This window comes from Durio zibethinus, chromosome 1, assembly GCF_047325235.1.
Source record: "Durio zibethinus cultivar Kanyao isolate XHJ-2024 chromosome 1, ASM4732523v1, whole genome shotgun sequence".
NCBI lineage: Eukaryota > Viridiplantae > Streptophyta > Magnoliopsida > Malvales > Malvaceae > Durio > Durio zibethinus.
Window position 1 is genome coordinate 36,855,418 of NC_143162.1, and position 23,986 is coordinate 36,879,403.

Here is a 23,986-nt window from a genome sequence, read left to right on the forward strand (position 1 = left end):
AATTGACCCAAAAGTAGGAAAAGATAAGAAGAGCCCAAGCTGCAAAAGGGTCAACGGACAGCTGGACAGGCACCAAGTCAGGGGTAAAGAAGCCGGCCGAGCCATGGTCAACTCACCCATTCAAACAAAGATTACATCCTCCAGTTATCGTGAATTGACAGTAACAAAGAATTTGAACCAGAAAGAACATGCCAAGGGTGCTTTTTAAGCTATCTCAAGACTTGTGCAACATGAATATTGGCAAGTTATTAGAACTTGGGATTAAGCTGAGCTAAATCCCACATATTTTCCAATTTTACATTTGTAAATTGTAACGTTTATCTCAAGCAGCCGAACCGAACCCATCATTTCCTTTCAAGTGGGGCTAAACTATATCAATAACAAAAAATCGTCGTTTAGATAAGATATTTAATGATATTGATCCACTAGTCCAACATCAATTAATTTATTACTACAATGGAATTTTAAAATTTTTTTTAATTAAATACATTTTTAAACATCAAATTTAATTTCGTTAATTTATATATTTATTTTTAAAAAATAATATATAATAAATTTGATATTCAAATTTAAACATTTATAATTTTTTTTTTTTTTGTAAATTAGATACACTTTTCTATTCATTCAATGATTGAAATTGTCTATTTTAAATTACAAAATTGCAAAAACTCTTCATTTTTATTGTGTTATCAATAAATAGACTAGTTGTATTAAAATATTGAGACTAACAATATAATTTCAGGAGTGCTGAAAATTTGTTTTTGAGTTGCAATTATTAGTTCTTAAAAAAGAGAAACATAACCTTTGTAATGAATTAAACTCATTATGAATTCTAACTCAGTGAAATTAAGATCAAGTGGATGCCTAGCTAGAACAAAATCAAAGGGCGGCCATGGCCTATCGAGTCCTCCAAATTTTCAAGTTACCGGCTGCTTGTGTTAGGAGCTACCCCAGCCGTTTGTGATATTGACGTACACACGTTTGCTTGAAATTGATGCATATATGAACTTAAAAAAAAAATACGATGTATATATGTCACACTTCCATGGCAAGAAATCGGCCCCTGAAATGTATTAAAGAACAATATCCACCATAATCTGTCCAGAAATCAGTGATCTTAGTACAAGTTCGTCTCCTTATTTACTTCATCAACTTGATCAAGAAACAAATTAAACCTCAAGCCTCAAGGTCATAGTAAATCTAGTTGTCGTCGTCCCAAATTATTTTCCAACGATGGCTCATGCTAATTCTAGCTACACTTGTATCTTTGTCACAACTTTATTCATTTTCATGATAGCTAGCCCTCGAGCAGACGCTGCTGGAACTTCCGTAGCCTTACTTGTAAGAGTTGACCAATCAGGGAAGGGAGACTATAGGAAGATACAGGACGCCATTGATGCCGTGCCATCCAACAACAAAGAACTTGTCTTCATATTGGTTAAGCCCGGTATCTATAAAGAAAAGATTGTCGTGCCTGCTGACAAGCCTTTCATTACAGTAAGTGGTTCACAGGCAAACAGCTCGATAATAACTTGGAATGATAGTGGGGATATATTTGAATCTCCTACCTTTACTGTGTTGGCTTCAGATTTTGTTGGCCGATACCTCACAATTCAGGTATACATAACAGCTCCAATTAAATAACACATCGCATTTTCACTTATGAATTCTGATTATACGATATTTGATAAAACAGACTGAATTTTTGAATAATTTAACAGAGAATTGAACTTAAAATATCCTTTTTTTGGGCTTTTTTCATAAATAGAATACATTCGGATCTGGGGCTAAAGCAGTTGCATTAAGGGTATCTGGAGATAGAGCAGCTTTCTCTGGATGCAAAATTTTATCTTATCAGGATACGCTGCTAGATGATACTGGAAGACATTATTACAGCAGTTGTTACATTGAAGGAGCCGTTGACTTCATTTGTGGGAATGCTGCTTCCCTTTTTGAGGTAACACATTCAGGAATATCCGTTAACTGCCAATATTCCTACACATTACTAGACTTCTGGATACATATGGATTTCTCTTGGGATTTTTTTTCTTTTTTTCAGAGGTGCCATTTGCATACATTCTCAGAAGCAGATGGAGCTATCACAGCCCAACGAAGGGAGTCTCCTTCAGAGGACACAGGCTTTACCTTCTTGGGTTGCAAGATCACTGGCGTCAGGACTGCTGTACTAGGAAGGCCATGGGGTGCATATTCCAGGGTCGTTTTTGCCCTAACCTATATGTCTAATGTGATACTACCCCAGGGATGGGATGACTGGGGAGACTCGTCCAAGCAAAGGTAACAAAAAAGTTGCCAAATTAGACAAGATCAATCGGTTATCTTCTTTTCTTCTATTCATTGCTGTAAAAATTTGAAATTTGAAATTGAACAAATTGTTGACAATTTTCTTTGATTCCACAGCACGGTGTTCTACAGAGAATATAAATGTTATGGACCTGGAGCCGATACAAAGAAAAGGGTCCAATGGTCAGAAAAGCTGACGGACAAAGAGGCAGAGTTTTTCTTGACAAAGAACATGATTGGTGGCAAGAGTTGGATCAGGTCTACGCCTACACGTTTCAGGAAAGCTTCAACTGCCATTTCTAACAATTCAACCGGACATGCCTGATCCTGAAGAATATTACTGTTCAGCTCATGTTGTAGTGATGTTGATTGGTTTGTTCTTGCACATATGTTTCTCTACCTGTTAGAAAAACTGTTTATGTAACCATATCTGATTTAATCGTTTATTTATTTGTAATTATTTCAAAACACTGTGTATCATTTGTAAGGAAGAAAATGTTAATGGGACCATGGAGCATTTATGAATAAACATATCCATTACTTTTTATTATTATTATTGTAATAGGAAGATAGAAAATATATATATATATATATATATATGAAAAACTCTAATCTGTCCATAGAATTTTGGGGTTTGAAGACGTCATCAATCTGTATATAAAGGATTACAAAAGTTATATGTATAAATTTACAAGTGAAGGACATTAAACAAGAGAGAGAAAAAGGTGAAGAGATAGAGTGAGAAAAGAAAGAACAAAAGAAAAGAATTGGCCTCCTCTAACTTAGATACACTTAGGCTTTAAATAAAAAAATTCTAATATATGAATAGCAATTTTGTACAGTTACTGCTATAATATACAGTAAAATTTTTATCTACAGTATCGTTACAATGACTTACTATAGTGTCTTTTGTAGTAGGTCTCTGTTTTTTTCTGCTACAGTGATATTTTATCTGTCTGTTACAGTGACTACTACAGTTGACTACTATAATGTTTTCTGTCTGCTGGTCGTTGGCGTGGAATATAGTTTGTCTTTTAGTGTCGACTGTTTGTTCTGGCTTATCCTGAATTAGAATATGCATAATTTTATCCTTCTATAGCACTGTTTAAGTTATGAAATTCTTCATCTGGTGTTTTAAGGGACTGGAGAGATTGAGGAGATCCAGAATGTGATTTGTTCTACATTTGCCATCCTTCTTGGTATTGGTATAGTAATTCTGTTGGATGATCTAAATCTTTCATGTTTGATAATTTTTTCAATAGCTCAATTGCATCTGAAGCATTTTATATATCAAGATCGTCATGTAGTTCAAGAAATCTGATAACAAAAATGTGTCTGTCATCTGTCTAGCAAGCTATTTTTAGATAGTCTGGTTTTGTGGCTAGATGCAGAAAGAATTTTGCTTTTTTCATAAGATCAGTTCCTGTTTGAAAATGGTAACTGTTTGGATTGGTATATTTAGTTATGATTTTATTTAAATCATCTGAGAACTCGATATAGTCTGTTGGTAGATTGAGTATATTAAGGGATTGAAGAAAATATCCTTCGGATATTCTATCAAATTCTTATATTTGATAAGATTGGTAAAATTTTTTTCTTTGAAAGGTACCTAAAAGACTATATATGGTAAAATGAATGTAGTAAAAATGTTTTGACCATTTTATACATTCAATAAAGCGATGTTTTATAAAAGTTGAAAAATCTTTTAAAAGGTGAAAAAAAAATTTTGTACAGTAATTTTTTCAACTAAATCAAATTCAATGCTTTTTACATAAAAGGTTTCATGATCAAGTCAAAATTTGATTTTAGGTATATATTCGTTAAAAATAGTATTATACATATACGTAAAAGTATAATAATAATAAAAAAAATTTATCAATAGGTTTTTTGTTGATTGTAAAATAGAAGAATTAATTTGCTGAAATAATTCTTTGGTTAAGAATACTGTAGCTTTTTCAAAAAGAAAAATTCTCTTAAGCTTGTTTAGCTTAGAGGAGACATAATTTTTTTTTTCAAAATATTCACATAGATTCAAGAAATTATTGATCTCTTGAAAACTGTACTGATTTTCTTTCAAAGCAAAGAAATCAATATCTTGCTATTTTAGCAGATTTATTGATAGAAGACTTTGAAAAGCTATTTCTTTGAAATTTTGAAATTCTTTAGCCTGGTTGACTAAGAACTCAGCTAATTTGGTTATCCCTTTTTGAAAGTTGGATTTGTTTTCTGAGAGATAGGATTTTCAAATATTGTTTAACAATTTGTAGACTTGTGGTTCAAGTGTAGGGTTATAAAAATCTTTAATCTCTGGGTTAGAGAGATTTGTTCTTTCAAGCAGTTGTTCTGCTGAAGAGATTATTTGTGAATAACTCATAGGAGTATATTCGTTTGGATCTTAAGCAAATTGAGAAATTTCTGATTGAATTTTCATGAAAAGAGGTTTGTAAAGTGGTTGTTGGTAGAGATATAATCTTTGGTTAGGATTAGTGTAAAAGTTAAATCCTGGGTTAGGATTTGTAGAGACCAGAGGTCTTGGAGAAGAAGAAGTGGAAGATGAAGAGGGTTTTTTACCTATCTTCTTCTTAATTGTTTTCTATCCACCTATATCATGGACCGGTTGTTTTTCTTAATTCATGTGGTCGACTCAGTAGTCTACAGGAGATTTTTGTCTCCGTTGATAAACTCTACTTGAAAATGATATTGACCAAAAAAGTTATACCACCGTATTCGCATGAGATTATCAGAAAGCTTTCTATTTTGGAGAAAGTTTTTTATTACTTGGTTATCTGTTCTAAAAATAAAGATCTCTAGGGTTAAATAGATGTGAAAATGCTGCACATAATTTTTTATGGTTAATAATTCTTTTTCAAATATAATATAATTTATTTCATTCGGTTTGAATTTACCAAAATTGTAACCACAAATCAGTTCATCTTTTTTATGAAGATTTTTTGCTTTAAGAACACATCTCCAATGTTCATCACTGGCATCCGTCTCTAAAATAAGTAAATCACCTTGTTTAGGCAAATAGACTTTAGATATAGTGGTGAAATCTGATTTAATCTGTTTGATAATATCAGAATCGTTGGGTGTCCAGACAAAATCATTATCTTTTCGTAATTTACTCAAAAGATAGCTTTCTTTTTTAAAAAGATTTTTGAAAAATTACCTGTCATAATTGAGTATACCTAACAGCTGTTGTAGCTGTTTGACATTATCCAGTTATTCTGAAAACTCCTTGATCTTTGATATAATGTGATTCTGCAATGTTAGTCCATTTACAGATAGATTAAGACCAAGAAATTTAATTTTTATTTTTTCAAGTTCAACCTTTTTGGGATTTAAAATAATACCATGTAAAATAAATTCTTGAGCAATAAGATTCAAGTGTTTTCTATGCTCATCCAAAGTATTTGAAAAGACTAAAATATCATTAATATAAACACAGTAAAATTGTTTATGTTTGCTAAAAATACTATCCATCCAACGCTAAAAAATTTAAGGGGTGTTGCATAGACCAAAAGGCATAACAGTCCATTGGTAATGGTCTGCTGGTGCACTGAAAGCAGTTAAAGGTTTAGAAATATTATTTAGCATGATTTGCTAAATTAATCAAAACGTTTTGGTTTAATTTCTTGTAATTAATAACCATACGGGGTTTACCTCATTTAATTTTAGAATGATTTCTTACCAAAAATGTCAGACTAGAGTGCGGACTAATAGTTGGTTCTATCAGACCTTTGTCTAGTAATTCTTATATTTGTATTTCAAATTCATCTATATCCTGTTTGGTATAGATCATGGACTTTACTCTAATAATCTCTTTTGGAGAATGAAAAGTAAGTTCACAGTATCTGGGACTTCACTTCCAAAGCTTCAATGGGTCTTCACTGAAGTTTTCCTACAAAATCTTATAAAGCCAATGTTTTTCATTAATAGCTTTAAGTTAAAAAATATGTGTTATTTCTGGATAAAAACCATTATCACAAACATGATTATGCTTGGATAAAAGAGGAACATAAGATAATCATGGAAAACAAAAAATGATAAATATTTATGTATAAAATTATTTCTTAACAGAATGTCTCCATGTATATTAGGAAAACATAATATTTTAGGTATAATAAATTTCCTATTGTTTAAGGTAATAGGAATAGTTTTTGCTTTTAGGTTAACTATGGTTTCTTTACCATCAATACCTACTATTATTATAGGATGCTTCATATATTACCATTTTGTTGAAGGTAAAATATTGGGTCGACAGCTAGAGATTATTGCTCCTGTGTCAATCAAAATATTTAAACTATATGGTTTATAGTTTGAAAAATAAAAATATCCTTCTATGTAAGTATAATAATGAACCTTTTTAGCAAAAGAAATTATTTCTGGCATGTTTTGTGCAGAGATACGATAATTATTTATATAATGAAACATTTAATATCTTCATTTTTAGTTTTTCTAGTTGAAAAAGTGTGTGAATTTAACACAAAATTTACAGAATGATAATAGGTTTGGTTATCACTTGTACCTTGCTGAGATGGATTATCTCATGTAAAAATAGAGATTTGAGCATTATCAGTATTACCTGATTGATGCATACTATTTGCTCGTCGTAGGGCTTCTATACTATTTATACTATGAAAACCTGAAAAAAAAAAAACTTTCATAAGGAGTACAAAAGGATTGATTACTTGTTATACTCTCTTTATCATCATCTTGTTGATAATAAAAAACATTGGTATGAGGTAAAACTAGGTTTTGATTAAAACTAGTTGATGCATTTGGATTTTTGAAGTAAAGATTTTTTCCTGATGAGAAAAATTCTAAACTTGGTATTTTCTATTTTTTAGAAGTATTTGAAAGATTTTCGAGACACTATCCTTTTGGGATTGATAAATCTATGAGATTTACGAGTTTTGGTTTAATTTCTGAATCAAAATTGTTTGGTTCGAAAATTTCAATAATATTAGAGTCTATCAATTTGATAGAAGTATTAATAGTATTTGTAAATTCATAAACCGCTGACCAATTGATTGAAAGATCATGCAAAGTAGATTCAAAATTAGAATTGGTTATTTTGATTCAAAGGCATAAACATTTTTCAATGTTTTCGTCAAAAATAAAAATAAAATAGTTTGGTTTAACTTTGAATAAAACTACTCATGCTGTTAAATTAGATTGGATTCCACCAATTACAGCATTAGCAGGGTTTTGAAAACGATGATCCATTAAAACAGATATTATGAGAATATCCTTTGTGGATAAAAAGAGTGGTTTAATGATGATCAAAATCATTCTGTTATGGATGTATTTGACCTTTGGATAACGAGAAAGAAAATGGCTTTTTTTTTTAGTAAAAAGAGAGATTTCTACCGATCCTTGTTTAGAATTATTAGCGACCATATCACCAGATAGTTTTTCTATATGGCATTTAGACCAAGGTTGGAATTGTTTAAACCAACTTGTTTTTTAAATCTCATCTGATTTGATGAGTTGTAATTCTTTTAGTTTTTCATCAGAAATAAAATGAGTTTTTCTCATAATATTTTTGAGTTTATCCATTCCGTCTTCGTTGGTAGTTGTTGTACTTGTAGAAGAGGTTACTAAAATATTATCTTGGTTAGATTCAGTATTTATCATAAAAATAAAATTCGATTCATCTTTAGAAGAACTATAATCAATTTCTGAAAAAACTTCATAATAAATTTCTTCGTCAGATAATTCATCAACAAAACAGATTTGAAAAAAAGTTTCATCAAGTTTTTTTATCATTTTCTTCACACTTTTTCCTTTGTTAGGACAATTATTTGCATAGTGACCTTCTTAATCACAAAGAAAATATTTACAGTTATGTTTAAAAGATTTTTTCTTCTTTTTAACAACAAATTTACCTTTTTTAGGTTTAAAAGTTGTTATAGGTTTTCACTTTTTCTAAAAATATTTTCGTTTTTTCTTAAAACGATGTTTCTTTAAAAAAAGATTGTTTATTGCAACCAAATTCAAATTCATGTTTCAAAATCTTTGTACATTGTTTATACGAAAGTTTGGATTTTACCTGCTTGACAGCTTTTTGCTTGAGGCAGTATTCGTTGACTTGATTTTGAACATAGTGTATTATACATCCAAGAGTCTCATAAAGTTCTATACTGAGATTTGCAGCATGAACGGTTTTGAGTTTTAACTTTAAATAAACAGGGTAATTTTGTGAACATAATTCATCCCATGGTGAGGGAAGTTAGAGAAAATATTGTTGTAACCAAAAGTTTGAATGTTTTTCATCCAATTTTTGATATTCAAAGAGATTTTTTAGAAAAATTATCAAGATACTGAATATCACATAATTTTAATTTTGATAAAATAAATTGAACTTCTTGAGTGGGATCCAGAGATTCTGTACTACCATAAAACTCATTTTTCAAGATTTGTGTTAAATCTTTTAAAAGTTGAGGTATATTATGTTTTCCTAATATGCATGGAGACATTCTGTTAGAAAATAATTTTATGCATAAATATTTACCATTTTCTATTTTCTATGATTATCTTATTTTTACTATTGATAAAAAATCAATAGATGTTCCTCTTTTATCTAAGCATAATCATGTTTATGATAATGGTTTTTATCCAGAAACAACACATATTTTTAAACTTAAAGCTATTAATGAAAAACATTAACTTTATAAGATTTTACAGGAAAACTTCAGTGAAGACCTATTGAAGCTTTGGAAACGAAGTCTCAGATACTATGAACTTACTCTTCATTCTTCAAAAGAGATTATTAGAGTAAAGCCCATGATCTATACCAAATAGGATATCGATGAATTTGAAATACAAATTTTAGAATTGCTCGACAAAGGTCTGATAGAACCAACTACCAATACGCACTCTAGTCTGACATTTTTGGTAAGAAACCATTCTGAAATTAAACGAGGTAAATCTTGTATGATTATTAATTACAAGAAATTAAACCAAAATCTTGTTTTTGATGGCTATTTTATCCCTCGTAAAGACGTTTTGATTAATTTAACAAAAAATGCTAAATACTTTTCTAAATTTGATTGCAAATAAGGTTTTTGGCAAATCATGCTAAATGATATTTCTAAACCTTTAACTACTTTTAGTGCAACAGCAGGCCATTACCAATGGACTGTTATGCCTTTCGGTCTATGCAATGCCCCACAAATTTTTTAGCGTTGGATGGATAGTATTTTAGCAAACATAAAAAATTTTACTGTGTTTATATTGATGATATTTTAGTCTTTTCAAATACTTTGGATGAGTATAGGAAACACCTGAATCTTATTACTCAAGAATTTATTCTACATGGTATTATTTTGAGTCTCAAAAAGGTTGAACTTGAAAAAATAAAAATTAAATTTTTTAGTCTTAATCTATCTGTAAATGGACTAACATTGCAAGATCACATTATATCAAAGATCAAAGAGTTTCCAGAACAACTGGATAATGTCAAACAGCTACAACAGCTGTTAGGTATACTCAATTATGACAGGTAATTTTTTTAAAACCTTTCTAAAAAAGAAAGCTATCTTTTGCATAAATTACGAAAAGATAATGATTTGTCTGGACACCCAATGATTTTGATATTATCAAACAGATCAAATTAGATTTAACCACTATACCTAAAGTCTATCTACCTAAACAAGGTGATTTACTTATTTTAAAGACAAATGTTAGTGATGAACATTGGGGATGTATCTTTAAGTAAAAAATATTCATAAAAAAGATGAATTGATTTGTGACTATAATTTCGATAAATTCAAATCAAATGAAATAAATTATATTATATTTGAAAAAGAATCATTAGCCATAACAAATGGTATACAGCGTTTTCACATCTATTTAGTCCCAGAGATCTTTGTTATCCGAACAGATAACCAAGCAATAAAAAACTTTCTCCAAAATAGAAAGCTTTCTGATAATCTCAGGTGAATACGGTGGTATAACTTTCTTTGCCAGTATCATTTTCAGGTAGAATTGATCAACAAAGATAAAAACCTTCTTGTAGACTATCTGAGTCGACCACATGGATCGAGGAAAATAACTAGTCCATGATAAAGGTGGATGAAAAATAATCAAGAAAAAGATAGGTAAAAAACCCTCTTCCTCTTCTACTCATTTTTTTTCAAGACCTTTGGTTTCTACAAATCCTAACCCAGGATTTAACTTTTACACTAATCCTAATCAAGGATTATATCTCTACCAACAACCATTTTATAGACCTTCTTTCATGAGAATTCAACCAGAAATTTTTCAATTTGCTTAAAATCCAAACGAATTGACTGCTATAAGTTATTCACAAATAGTATCTTCAGCAGAACAACTGCTTGAAAGAATAAAACTTTTTAACCCAAAGATTAAAGATTTTTATAACCTTGAACTTGAATCACAAGTCTACAAATTGTTAAACAATGTTTGAAAATCTCATCTCTCAAAAAACAAATCCAACTTTTGAAAAGGGATGACCAAATTAGCTAAGTTATTAGTCAACCAGGCTAAAGAATTTCAACATTTCAAAGAAATAGCTTTCCAAAATCTTCTATCAACAAATCTGCTAAAACAACAAGATATTAATTTCTTTGCTTTGAAAGAAATCAGTACAATTTTCAAGAGATCAACAATTTCTTGAATCTATGTGAATATTTTGAAAAAGAAAATTATATCTCCTCTAAGCTAAACAAGCATAAGAGAATTCTTCTTTTTGAAAAAGTTACAATATTCTTAACCAAAGAATTATTCCAGTAAATTAATTCTTTTATTTTACAATCAATAAAAAACCTGTTGATAGAAAAAAATTTTGATTATTATACTTCTACGTATATATATAATACTACTTTTAATGAATATATACCTAAAATCATATTTCAACTTGATAATGAAACTTTTGATGTAAAAAGCATTGAATTTGGTTTAGTCAGACAAATTACTGTACAAAACTTTTTTTTTCACATTTCAAAAGATTTTTTAACTTTTATAAAATATTACTTTATTGAATGTATAAAATGGTCAAAACATTTTTACTACATTCATTTTATCATATATAGTCTTTTGGGTACCTTTCAAAGAGAAAGATTTTACCAACCTTATCAAATATGAGAATTTGATAGAATATCCGATGGATATTTTCTTCAACCCCTTAATATACTTGATCCATCAACAGACCATATCGAGTTATCAGATGATTTAAACAAAATTATCACTAAATATACCAATCCAAATAGTTACCATTTCCAAACAGAAACTGATCTTATGGAAAAAGCAAAATTTTTTTCCATCTAGCCACAAAATCAGACTATCCAAAAATAACTTGCTAGACAGATGGCAGACGTATTTTTGTTATCAGATTTCTTGAACCACATGACAATCTTGATATACAAAATGCTCCAGATGCAATTGAGCTACTGAAAAAATTATCAAACATGAAAGATCTAGATCATCCGATATAATTACTATACCAGTATCAAGAAAGATGGCAAATGTGAAACAAATCACATTTTATATCTCCTCAATCTCTCTAGTCCCTCAAGGCATTGGATGAAGAATTTCATAACTTAAACAATGCTATAGAAGGATAAAATTGTGCATATTCTAATCCAAGATAAGCCAGAACAAACAGCCAACACTAAAAGATAAACTACCTTCGACGCTAACCAGCAGACAAAAAATACTGTAGTAGTCAACTATAGCAATCATTATAACAAATAGATAAAACATCACTGTAGCAGTCACTGTAGTAAAAAAAGATAGAGACCTACTACAAAAGATACTGTAACAAGTCACTGTAGTGGTACTATATATAAAAATTCTACTGTATATTGTAACGACAACTGTATAAAGTTACTATTTATAGGTTAGACTTTTTCTATTTAAAGCCTCAGTGTATCTAAGTTAGGGGAGGCCAATTCTTTTTTTTTTTCCTTTCCTTTCTCTTTTTTCCTTTCCTTTTTCACTCTATCTCTTCACCTTCTTCTCTCTCTTATTTACCGTCCTCCACTTGTAAAATTATACATATAGCTTTTGTAATCCTTTATACATAGATCATTTTTGCACCCTCTTAAAAATGTTATCAGAGCTTTAGGGTTGTACAAAGATTTGCTAAGCTTGTTTTACGGATTCAGCAATCTACTTGTATTTCATCTTGTAAGATTTTCTTTTCTTTTACTTACATCTTCTTTTTAAGCCCTTTATTTCAAAGCTTATACATTCATATTTGAGTTGTTGCTGACTTTTGTGGCTTGAGTTGCCTTTGTTGGCTAACATTGTCAGAACAGCACATCGATTTTAAGCACCAGAAACATAAAAACTTATGAAAAAATACTTGTATTTGTAAAGATATATCTTATAATCATGACTTGCATATAGATCTTAAGTATGAATCTAGTAATATTAGCATAAGTAGAACTGTAAGTTGTTTAATAGACTTAACTTTTTCTTTTTTTCATAAATTTTTTCTAAAAATGGATAATATAAAAGATAAAGTAGACATGCTTATAGAAAAAATAGACCAAAAACATGTTTCTTCAGATACATCTACAAAATTTAGACCTCTTTACTATGATAATATTATGATGAATGATGATAAACCTTCATCTTTCGTAGCAAAGACGAAACAAGAACAACTTGATTTCGACTCTTATAAATATATAATTAAAAATTTTAAATATAAAATGAAAAAATCTAAATATCCGCAACAATGGATTAATTATCTTCAAGCAATAGAGACTCTTTATGAAGAACATAAAAAACTTTTTATTAAGTATAAATATCATTATATGCTTAACTATAATACAATTAATGTCAGTAGTGAACAAGCAAATAATGATACAGTAACTAATAATTTTAAAATTTTTGCTACTAACCCAATAGTCAAGGATGAACCAATTTTATCAGATGAAACCACATCAGATGAAAATGATAGTTTTGATGATCAACCAGGTCCAAAACTAAGTGACATTCATATCCCTTAAACAGATAAGCGTGAGAAAAGAAAAACATCAGCAATATCTAACCCAGATATTAATGATACTTTAAGATTTCCAAATTTACTTGGTTAGATTCAGTATTTATCATAAAAATAAAATCTAATTCATCTTCAGAAGAACTATAATCAATTTTTGAAAAATTTTCATAATAAATTTCTTTGTCAGATAATTCATCAGTAAAACAGATTTGAAAAAAAATTTCATCAAGTTTTTTAATCATTTTTTTCGCACTTTTTCCTTTGTTAGGACAATTATTTACATAGTGACCTTCTTGATCACAAAAAAAATATTTACAGTTATGTTTAGAAGATTTTTTCTTCTTTTTAACAATAAATTTACCTTTTTTAAGTTTAAAAGTTGTTGTAGGTTTCCATTTTTTTCAAAAATATTTTCGTTTTTTCTTGAAACGATGTTTCTTTGAAAAGATTGTTTATTGTAACCAAATTCAAATTTATTTTCCAAAATCTTTGTACATTGTTTATACGAAAGTTTGGATTTTACCTGCTTGGCAACTTTTTGCTTGAGACAGTATTCGTTGACTTGATTCTGAACGTAGTGTATTTTACATCTAAGAGTATCATAAAGTTCTATACTAGGATTTACAGCATGAACGGTTTTGAGTTTTAACTCTAAATAAACAGGTTAATTTTGTGAACATAATTCATCCCATGGTGAGAAAAGTTTGAGAAAATATTGTTGTAACCAAAAGTTTGAATGTTTTTCATCCAATTTTTGATATTCAGAGAGATATTTTTTAGAAACATTATCAAGATACTGAATATCACATAATTTTAATTTTGATAAAATAAATTGAGCTTCTTGAGTGGGATCTAGAGATTTTGTACTATTACAAAACTTATTTTTCAAGATTTGTGTTAAATCTTTTAGAAGTTGAGGTATATTTCCTATGACTAACAGAGTTGATTTCTGCTGTTCTTCGAGTGTTGTAGTTTCCCATTTTTTGAGAAATTGAAGGACATCACCTTGCCATGTGCCGTAAAAATAATTTAAAAATCTTTTTTTGTTTCATTGCTCTTTGTATCCTATGACAATAATAGACATAGATTGTGTCCAATCATCTATGATTTTTTCATAATCTTTAAGAAAGACTTTGGTTAAGTCTAAATAAGTACCGCATTGAAAAATCATTTGTTTGTTTAACGAATCGATAACAGGGGTTTCAATCTTAACCTGACCTGTTTGGCCAGAATCAGATGTTTATTTTATCTCATCCTTGTTTAGGTGAAAATATTTTTCTTTTAAATTAAGAAGATGTTGATCCATTATATCAGGATCAAGTAAATCTAGAAATCTTAAAGTATCATCAATATCTGGGTTAGATATTGCTGACACTTTTCTTTTCTCACGTTCCTCTAATTGAGGGATAAGAATTTCGCTTAGTTCTGGATCTGGTTGATCATCAGAACTATCATTTTCATCTGATGTGGTGCTATAAAAATAATTGAAGAATCTTTTTTTATTCCATTGCTCCTTGTATCCTGTGACAACAATAGACATAGATTGTGCCCAATCATCTATGGTTTTTTCATAGTCTTTAAGAGGGACTTTGGTTAAGTCTAAATAAGTACCACCTTAAGAAACCGTTCGTTTGTTTAACGAATCGATAACAAGGGTTTCAATCTTAACCTGACCTGTTTGGCCAGAATCGAATGTTTGTTTTATCTTACCCTTGTTTAGGTGAGAATATTTTTCTTTTAAATGAGGAAGATGTTGATCCATTATATCGGGATCAGGTAAATCTAAAAATCTTAAAGTATCATCAATATCTGGGTTAGATATTGCTGACGTTTTTCTTTTTTCATGCTCTTCTGTTTGAAGGATAGAAATTTCACTTGGTTTTGGATCTGGTTGATCATCAAAACTATTATTTTCATCTGATGTGATTTCATCTGATGAAATTGGTTCATCATTGACTACTGGGTTAGTAGCAAGAATTTTAAAATTATCAACTACTATATCATTATTTACTTCTTCACTACTGGTACTGGTTGTGTCATAATTAAGCATATAATGATATTTATACTTAATAAACAGTTCTTTATATTCTTCATAAAGAGTCTCTATTGCTTGAAAATAATCAATTCGTTGTTACGAATCTTTAGATTTTTTCATTTTATATTTAAAATTTTTAATTATATATTTATAAGAGTCGAAATCAAGTTGTTCTTGTTTCGTCTTTGCTACGAAAGATGAAGGTTTATCATCATTCATAATATTGCCATAGTAAAGAGGTCTAAAATTTGTATATGTATCTGGAGAAATATATTTTTAGTCCATCTTTTCTATAAGTATGTCTACTTTATTTTTTATATTATCCATTTTTACAAAAAGTTTATGAAAAAAAGAAGAAGTTAAGTCTATTAAATCATTTACAGTTCTACTTATACTAATATTACTAGATTCATACTTAAGATCTATATGCAAGTCATGATTATAAGATATATCTTTACAAATACAAGTATTTTTTTCATAAATTTTCATGTTTTTGGTGCTTAAAACAGGTGTGTTGTTCTGACAACACTAGCCAACAAAGGTACTCAAGCCATAAAAGCCAGCAACAACTCAGATATGAACGTATGAGCTTTGAAACAAAGGGCTTAAAAAGAAGATGCAAGTAAGAGGAAAAAAAATTTTACAAGATGAAATACAAGTAGACCTTTATTGTTGAATCCGTAATACAAGGAGGTGCAGAAAGAATCTATGTATAAAAGATTACAAAAGCTATATGTATAAATTTACAAGTGAAAGACGGTAAACAAGAGAGAGAGGAAAGTGAAGAGATAGAGTGAAAAAGGAATTGGCCTCCCTTAACTTAGATACACTGAGGCTTTAAATAAAAAAATTCTAACTTATGAATAGTAATTTTATACAGTTACCACTACAGTGTACAGTAAAATTTTTATCTACAGTATCGTTACAGTATCTTCTGTAGTAAGTCTTTATCTTTTTCTGTTACAGTGATATTTTATCTGTCTATTACAGTGACTGCTATAGTATTTTCTATCTGCTGGTCGTTGACGCCAAATGTAATTTATCTTTTAGTGTCGATTGTTTGTTCTGGCTTATCTTGGATTAAAATATGCACAATTTTATCCTTTCATAGCATTGTTTAAGTTATGAAATTTTTCATCCAGTGCGTTAAGGGACTAGAGAGATTAAGGAGATCCAAAATGTGATTTGTTCCACATTTACCATCCTTTTTGGTACTGGTATAGTAATTCTATCGGATGATCTAGATCTTTCATGTTTGATAATTTTTTTAGTAACTCAATTACATCTGGAGCATTTTGTATATCAAGATCGTCATGTGGTTTAAAAAATCTGATAACAAAAATGCGTTTGTCATCTATCCAGCAAGCTATTTTTGGATAGTCTAATTTTATGACTAGATGAAGAAAGAATTTTACTTTTTCCATAATATCAGTTCATGTTTGGAAATGGTAACTATATGGATTAGTATATTTAGTGATGATTTTGTTTAAATCATCTGAGAACTCGATATGGTTAGTTAGTGGATCAAGTATATTAAGAGGTTGAAGAAAATGTCCACTGAATATTCTATCAAATTCTCATATTTGATAAGATTGGTAAAATCTTTCCCTTTGAAAGATACCCAAAAGACTATATATGGTAAAATGAATGTAGTAAAAATGTTTTGACAATTTTATACATTCAATAAAGCGATATTTTATAAAAGCTAAAAATTTTTTTAAAAGGTGAAAAGAAAAGTTTTGTACAGTAATTTATTCGACTAAATCAAATTCAATGTTTTTTACATCAAAGGTTTCATGATCAAGTCGAAATTTGATTTTAGGTATATATTCATTAAAAGTAGTATTATACATATACGTAGAAGTATAATAATCAAAAAAAAATTTTATTAACAGGTTTTCTGTTGATTGTAAAATAAAAGAATTAATTTGCTAGAATAATTCTTTGGTTAAGAATACTGTAGCTTTTTCAAAAAGAAGAATTCTCTTAAGCTTGTTTGGGTTAGAGGAGACATAATTTTCTTTTTCAAAATATTCACATAGATTCAAGAAATTGTTGATCTCTTGAAAACTGTACTAATTTTTTTTCAAAACAAAGAAATCAATATCTTATTGTTTTAGTGGATTTGTTGATAGAAGACTTTGAAAAGCTATTTCTTTGAAATTTTGAAATTCTTTAGCTTGGTAGACTAAGAACTCAGCTAATTTAGTCATCTTTTTTTGAAAGTTGAATTTATTTTTTGAGAGATGAGATTTCCAAACATTGTCTAACAATTTGTAGACTTATGGTTCAAGTCCAGGGTTATAAAAATCTTTAATATCTGGGTTAAAGAGTTTTGTTCTTTCAAACAATTGTTCTGCTGAAGAGATTATTTGTGAATAACTCATAAGAGTCCATTCATTTGGATCTTGAGCAAATTGAGAAATTTTTAATTGAATTATCATGAAAGAAGGTCTGTAAAGCGATTGTTGGTAGAGATATAATCTTTGGTTATGATTAATGTAAAAGTTAAATCATGGGTTAGGATTTGTAGAGACCAGAGGTCTTGGAGAAGAAGGAGTAAAAAAGAAAGAGGGTTTTTTACCTGTCTTTTTCTTGATTGTTTTTCATCCACCTGTATCATGGACTGGTTATTTTTTTCGATCCATGTGATCGACTCAGATAGTCTGCAGGAAAGTTTTTGTCTCTATTGATAAACTCTACTTGAAAATGATACTGACAAAAAAAGTTATACCACCGTATTCACCTGGGATTATCAGAAAGCTTTTCATTTTGGAAAAAGTTTTTTACTGCTTGGTTATCTATTCTGATAACAAAGATCTTCGGGACTAAATAGATGTGAAAACGCTGTACAATATTTTTTATGGCTAATAATTTTTGGTCTTAATCTATCTACAAATGGACTAACATTGCAGGATCACATTATATCAAAGATCAAGAAGTTTTCAGAACAACTGGATAATGTCAGAAAGCTACAATAGTTGTTAGGTATCTCAATTATGACAGGTAATTTTTTAAAAACCTTTCTAAAATAGAAAGCTATTTTTTGTGTAAATTACAAAAAGATAATGATTTTGTCTAGACACCAAACGATTCTAATATTATCAAACAGATCAAATCAGATTTAAGCACTATACCTAAAGTCTATCTGCCTAAACAAGGTGATTTACTTATTTTAGAGACAGATGCCAGTGATGAACATTAGGGATGTGTCCTTAAAATAAAAAATCTTCATCAAAAGATGAATTGATTTATGGCTATAATTCTAGTAAATTCAAACCGAACGAAATAAATTATATTATATTTGAAAAAGAATTATTAGCCATAAAAAATGGTGTACAATATTTTCACATCTATTTAGCCCCAAATATCTTTGTTATCAGAACAAATAACCGAGCAGTAAAAAATTTTCTACAAAATAGAAAGCTTTCTGATAATCTCAGGTGAATACGGTGGTATAACTTTTTTTACCAGTATCATTTTCAGGTAGAGTTTAGCAACGAAGACAAAAATCTCCTTGCAAACTATCTGAGTCAATTACATGGATCGAGAAAAACAACCAGTCCATGATACAAATGGATGAAAAACAATCAAGAAGAAGACAGGTACCCTCTTTCTCTTCTACTCTTTCTTCTTCTTCAAGACCTCTGGTCTGTACAAATCCTAACCCAGGATGTAACTTTTACACTAATCCTAACCAATGATTATATCGCTACCAACCACCACTTTATAGACCTCATTTCATGAGAATTCAATCAAAAATTTTTCAATTTGCTCAAGATCCAAACGAATGGACTCCTATTAGTTATTCACAAATATACTCTTCAGCAGAATAACTGCTTGAAAGAACAAAACTCTCTAACCCAGAGATTAAAGATTTTTATAACCCTGAACTTGAACCACAAGTCTACAAATTGTTAAACAATATTTGAAAATCCCATTTCTCAGAAAACAAATCCAGCTTTCGAAAAGGGATGACCAAATTAGTTGAGTTCTTAGTCAACCAGGCTAAAAAATTTCATAATTTCAAAGAAATAGCTTTTCAAAGTCTTCTATCAACAAATATGCTAAAACATCAAGATATTGATTTTTTTGCTTTGGAAGAAATCAGTATAGCTTTCAAGAGATCAACAATTTTTTGAATCTATGTGAATGTTTTGAAAAAAAAAATTATGTCTCCTCTAAGCTAAACAAGTTTAAGAGAATTTTTTTTTTTGAAAAAGCTGCAATATTCTTAACTAAAGAATTATTCTTGCAAATTAATTCTTTTATTTTACAATCAATAGAAAACCTCTTGATAGAAAAAAATTTTGATTATTATACTTCTACGTATATGTCTAATACTATTTTTAAAGAATATATACCTAAAATTAAATTTCGACTTGATCATGAAACCTTTGATGTAAAAAACATTGAATTTGGTTTAGTCGGACAAATTACTGTACAAAACTTTTCTTTTCACATTTTAAACGATTTTTCAGCTTTTATAAAATATCGCTTTATTGAATATATAAAATGGTCAAAACATTTTTACTACATTCATTTTATCATATATAGTCTTTTAGGTACCTTTCAAAGAGAAAGATTTTATCAACCTTATCAAATATGAAAATTTGATAGAATATCCGATGGACATTTTCTTCAACCCCTTAATATACTTGATCCACTAATAGACCATATCGAGTTCTCAGATTATTTAAACAAAATCATCACTAAATATACCAATCCAAACAGTTACCATTTCCAAACAGGAACTGATCTTATAAAAAAAGCAAAATTCTTTCTCCATCTAGCCACAAAATCAGACTATTCAAGAATAGCTTACTGGACAAATGGCAGACGCATTTTTGTTATCAAATTTCTTGAACCACATGACGATCTTGATATACAAAATGCTCCAGATGCAATTAAGCTACTGAAAAAATTATCAAACATGGAAGATTTAGATCATCCGACAAAATTACTATACCAATACCAAGAAGGATGACAAATGTGAAACAAATCACATTCTGGATCTCCTCAATCTCTCCAGCCCCTTAACACACTGGATGAAAATTTTCATAACTTAAACAATGTTATGAAGGATAAAATTGTGCATATTCTAATCCAGGATAAGTCAAAATAAACAGCCGACACTAAAAGACAAACTACATTTGGTGCCAACGATCAATAGACAAAAAATATTGTAGCAATCAACTATAGTAGAACTGTAATAAACAGATAAAATGTCACTTTAGCAATCACAGTAACAAAAAAAGACAGAGACTTACTACAAAAGACATTGTAGCAAGTCATTGTAGGGATACTGTAGATAAAAATTCTATCGTATATTATAACGGCTACTATACAAAATTACTATTTATAAGTTAAAATTTTTTTATTTAAAGTCTCAGTGTATCTAAGTTAGTGGAGGCCAATTCCTTTCTTTTTTCCTTTTCTTTCTCTTTTTTCTTTTCTTTTCTCACTCTATCTCTTCACCTTTTTCTCTCTCTTGTTTACCGTCTTCCACTTGTAAATTTATATATAACTTTTGTAAGAAAGTACAAAAAAGATTTATGTATAAAGGATTATAAAAATTATATGTATAATTTTATAAGTGGATGACGGTAAACAAGAGAGAAGAAGGTGAAGAGATGGAGTGAGAAAGAAAAGGGAAGATCGATTCACCTCAGACTCAGGTAAATTCATTTATTAACGGGCCTAGATTGCTGACTGTATACCAACACGACAAACCAGGTTTTTTCCTTTATCCTCCGACTCATGGATCTCGGGTTAGAAACTGGTCTGTTAATGAATGCGCAATGTCAATAATTTGGTGTTGAACACTTCAAATGGGACATGAGAATGTGACAGGCAAATAAGATCAAAACGGATGCATCGGGCCACAACTTTTCTGAATCCACCTGGTCTTGCCACAGCATAATGTGAAGTCTGTGGGCAGTGAAATACTAGAGTATTTTACAAGAGCTAGTGGAGCTTATCCCAATCAAAAGACCTAATCATTTTTGTCACCATCTCAATAAATATGCCCCACTGTCTCCATTTTCAGAGGAACAAATATCGTTGTGAGGATAAGAACGAGTAAAAAGGCGGATGCCCCGACAGAAAACAATGGAAAAGATAAGATAAGGTCCAACTCACCTCTATAAAAGGCCTTTCCTCAAGATATTTGCTACGACACGTAATACTTAGTTTTGGTTCAAGCAAGTTAAAGATCATCGGCAAGATGGGTTCTCTAATGGCAGGATGGGATTCTCCAGTATCAGATCCTAAATCAGGTTATTGCAGTAAACTCTTATCTGGTTTATACTACATGGCTTAGTGTTTCCATGGTGTTTTTTATTTTCTACTTAACCCTGTTGTTTAATTTCTTGTCATTTGACAATTTTTCAGTAATACGCAAAAGAAATCGATCACTTACCAAGGAAGAGATTGAAGCTTACTGGAGATCAAAGAAGAAAACGGAGGAAGAGCATCTTAAGGCTATTTATAGTCCATCAGCTAGCTGCAGCCAGCTGGTACAAATTTTTATTTATTTTACAACCAATTGAAGACCAGTCCTATTTTTTCACTCATACATGGATAATTTCTTTGCTGAACTAGTACCTTATTTTGACATCTCTAACAGGAAACTCCATTTGATGAGTATGGAAGGAAATATATGAGATCAAGCTCCATGCCTTTGCCCAATAAAAAACAGGGTTTCGTGGACATGGACGCAGAAACGAGCCTGGAAAATATCATAAAGAAGAATGGATGGTAAGTTGCTAAATCTTAGTTGACTCGTTAACACCAAAAGGCTTAAAGTTACAATATTAGCATAAGATTTTCCGTGGATGATTGTAGGTGGACAAGGAGCAATTGGGCATTTTTGAATGAACCTCCTGTTCTTGACCGCTCTACCAACAGTTACAAAACACAGTTCCACATTGCCAACCTTGCTGCATCGGAGCTTAACAAAGATGCTGGAATCAGTGCTAATTAATTTTTCGCTCCTATTGCTATCTTGTGTGGGCCTATTTGTCTATCGAATCTGTATATAATTATGTTCTACAAAGTAGTAAGAACATTACTCTCATGTGTGCTGGTGTGTGAGTGTGTTGAGTGTCTCCTGGTCTGGAGTCTGTACAAAGTAGTTGTAGCACTAAATTGCTAATAGTAATGGTTGATAAATCTGTTGTAGCACTAGAGTTCTCTGTATTATAAAGAGATTTATATGACAAGATTTTCTTCTAGTGATAGAGTACTTTCTAAAACAAGAAGAATTGTTCTAAATCTCGTATGGTTTCTTTGTTTTTCACAGAAATATGCAGTAGTTTCTGCTTCAATGTGTAAGTAACAATTAAAGTAGATATAACGATATATATCTGGCAAAAATCAGGTGTAAAACTTCCTCTGGGAATGACTATTGAGATTTTCATGTTTGACTTATTGTTACCTGGGGCTTTGTTGACAGGAACTGATTTATCTGTCTCCGACACTCCCATCGCTCCAGTTCCATAATAGTTTATCTTTGCTCCCAAGTTACTTCCATTTAGTTTGCAATCAGCTGGTTAACTACTTGGAAACATAATTCATTTAAAAAAACAAAAAAAAAAAAAAACAAGAAACACTAACCAGACCAGACTGCAAGATGCTAGAGTCATCTCCCTTAAAGCTCTCTGCAAAACTTGGCCTAAGGGCCAAGTAATTTGCAAGATTGATTGCTGAATTCATAATTAGGTTGTGACTTGTGAATACAAACAATAGCTGGAAACAATCATCAAAAGAGAAGAAAAAGAAGCAACTACTATGCTGGTGAAAAGAAATTTGACCCAATTGACAAGGAAGTAATGAATGATACCCTGCCTATCTCCTTTTGGTAGGTGTCTTTTTGTTTTCTTCCCCGGAATTATTTGCTTGGCAAGCGTCATCTGCAAGGCACAAACCCGTAATTATGCTTTCTTAAGCCTCAGACAATAGCTGTAAACCTCATTACTCAGAGAGTCCCCAAGATTTAACCTTAAAAACATTTTTCTTTGAAATAGAAAAGATTTCTGAGGATACAGCCAATGTTTTGAGTATATAATAGTCTTCACATTTAGTGACTTTTATATCAAGAATACCTGAATCGGTCTGCCAATTCTTTGCTTGTTAGAGGCTTTTTTTATTTAACTTTTAAGGGTTTAAAATAGAGTTATCATCGAGTCAGATTTGGAACAGATTTTACTCATTCTGAATTTGATCTTATCCAATTTTTTTTTATTTTTTTTATATCCGAATCCGATTCGATATTATATAAATCATATTCGATTCGATTCAAAATTAATAAAATATTATTTTTTAAATATAAATATTTAAAAATATTATTATATAAATAAATAAATATATAATTAAATAATTAATTAAAAAATAATTTTTTATATAATATCAGATTAAATTTACCTAAAATTTGAACTCGATTCAATTCGAAATTCGAATTTCAAAAAAAAAAATCGACCTCATAAAGTTAAATAAAATAGAAACTCATCGGGATGGGTTAAATTGTAGACCCTAATTTAAAATGTGTAAAAGAACGAAATCACTTAAAAATAAGGGAAAAAAAAAAAAAAAAAAAGGAGGGTAACAGATAAAGAGAAAGCTAAAGGCTGAGACCAATGCTGAATCTGTTACCCACTTGGCTGATTTTTTGAGGC

General features: G+C 30.0%; 2 protein-coding genes and 1 long non-coding RNA gene across 4 annotated transcripts; 2 read left to right on the top strand and 1 right to left on the bottom strand.

Annotated features, from left to right (window-relative positions):
* Positions 1-768: 768 nt before the first annotated feature.
* On the top strand, positions 769-2,698 carry LOC111312728 (putative pectinesterase 11). 2 transcript variants are annotated; one of them, XM_022913266.2, is made up of 4 exons: positions 772-1,617; positions 1,769-1,957; positions 2,060-2,295; positions 2,419-2,698. In XM_022913266.2, the coding sequence occupies exons 1-4, from the start codon at positions 1,234-1,236 to the stop codon at positions 2,624-2,626; spliced, it is 1,017 nt and encodes a 338-aa protein (XP_022769001.2). In that variant the 5' UTR covers positions 772-1,233; the 3' UTR covers positions 2,627-2,698. The 2 variants fall into 2 exon arrangements, with proteins under 2 accessions (XP_089624630.1, XP_022769001.2); XM_089768504.1 differs by having other exon boundaries at positions 769-1,617; positions 1,769-2,295.
* Positions 2,646-23,507, bottom strand: LOC149520611 (uncharacterized). The gene is made up of 4 exons (XR_016330438.1): positions 22,929-23,507; positions 22,750-22,838; positions 6,887-6,946; positions 2,646-2,701 (listed from the first exon to the last, which is right to left on the bottom strand). It is a non-coding gene; the product is annotated as an uncharacterized LOC149520611 (long non-coding RNA).
* On the top strand, positions 21,486-22,546 carry LOC111312729 (uncharacterized). Its single transcript, XM_022913267.2, has 4 exons — positions 21,486-21,589; positions 21,705-21,829; positions 21,940-22,070; positions 22,158-22,546. Exons 1-4 carry the CDS (start codon positions 21,538-21,540, stop codon positions 22,294-22,296), a joined length of 447 nt encoding a protein of 148 aa, XP_022769002.1. The 5' UTR covers positions 21,486-21,537; the 3' UTR covers positions 22,297-22,546.
* Positions 23,508-23,986: the final 479 nt, after the last annotated feature.

Bases quoted from the DNA above. Each gene is read 5' to 3' on its own strand.
- LOC111312729 (XM_022913267.2), top strand. From the start codon at position 21,538: ATGGGTTCTCTAATGGCAGGATGGGATTCTCCAGTATCAGATCCTAAA. The intron at 21,590-21,704 runs GTTATTGCAGTA...ACAATTTTTCAG, and splicing joins AGTATCAGATCCTAAATCAG to TAATACGCAAAAGAAATCGA. The intron at 22,071-22,157 runs GTAAGTTGCTAA...GGATGATTGTAG, and splicing joins ATCATAAAGAAGAATGGATG to GTGGACAAGGAGCAATTGGG.
- LOC111312728 (XM_089768504.1), top strand. From the start codon at position 1,234: ATGGCTCATGCTAATTCTAGCTACACTTGTATCTTTGTCACAACTTTA. The intron at 1,618-1,768 runs GTATACATAACA...TTTCATAAATAG, and splicing joins GCCGATACCTCACAATTCAG to AATACATTCGGATCTGGGGC. The intron at 2,296-2,418 runs GTAACAAAAAAG...TTGATTCCACAG, and splicing joins GGAGACTCGTCCAAGCAAAG to CACGGTGTTCTACAGAGAAT.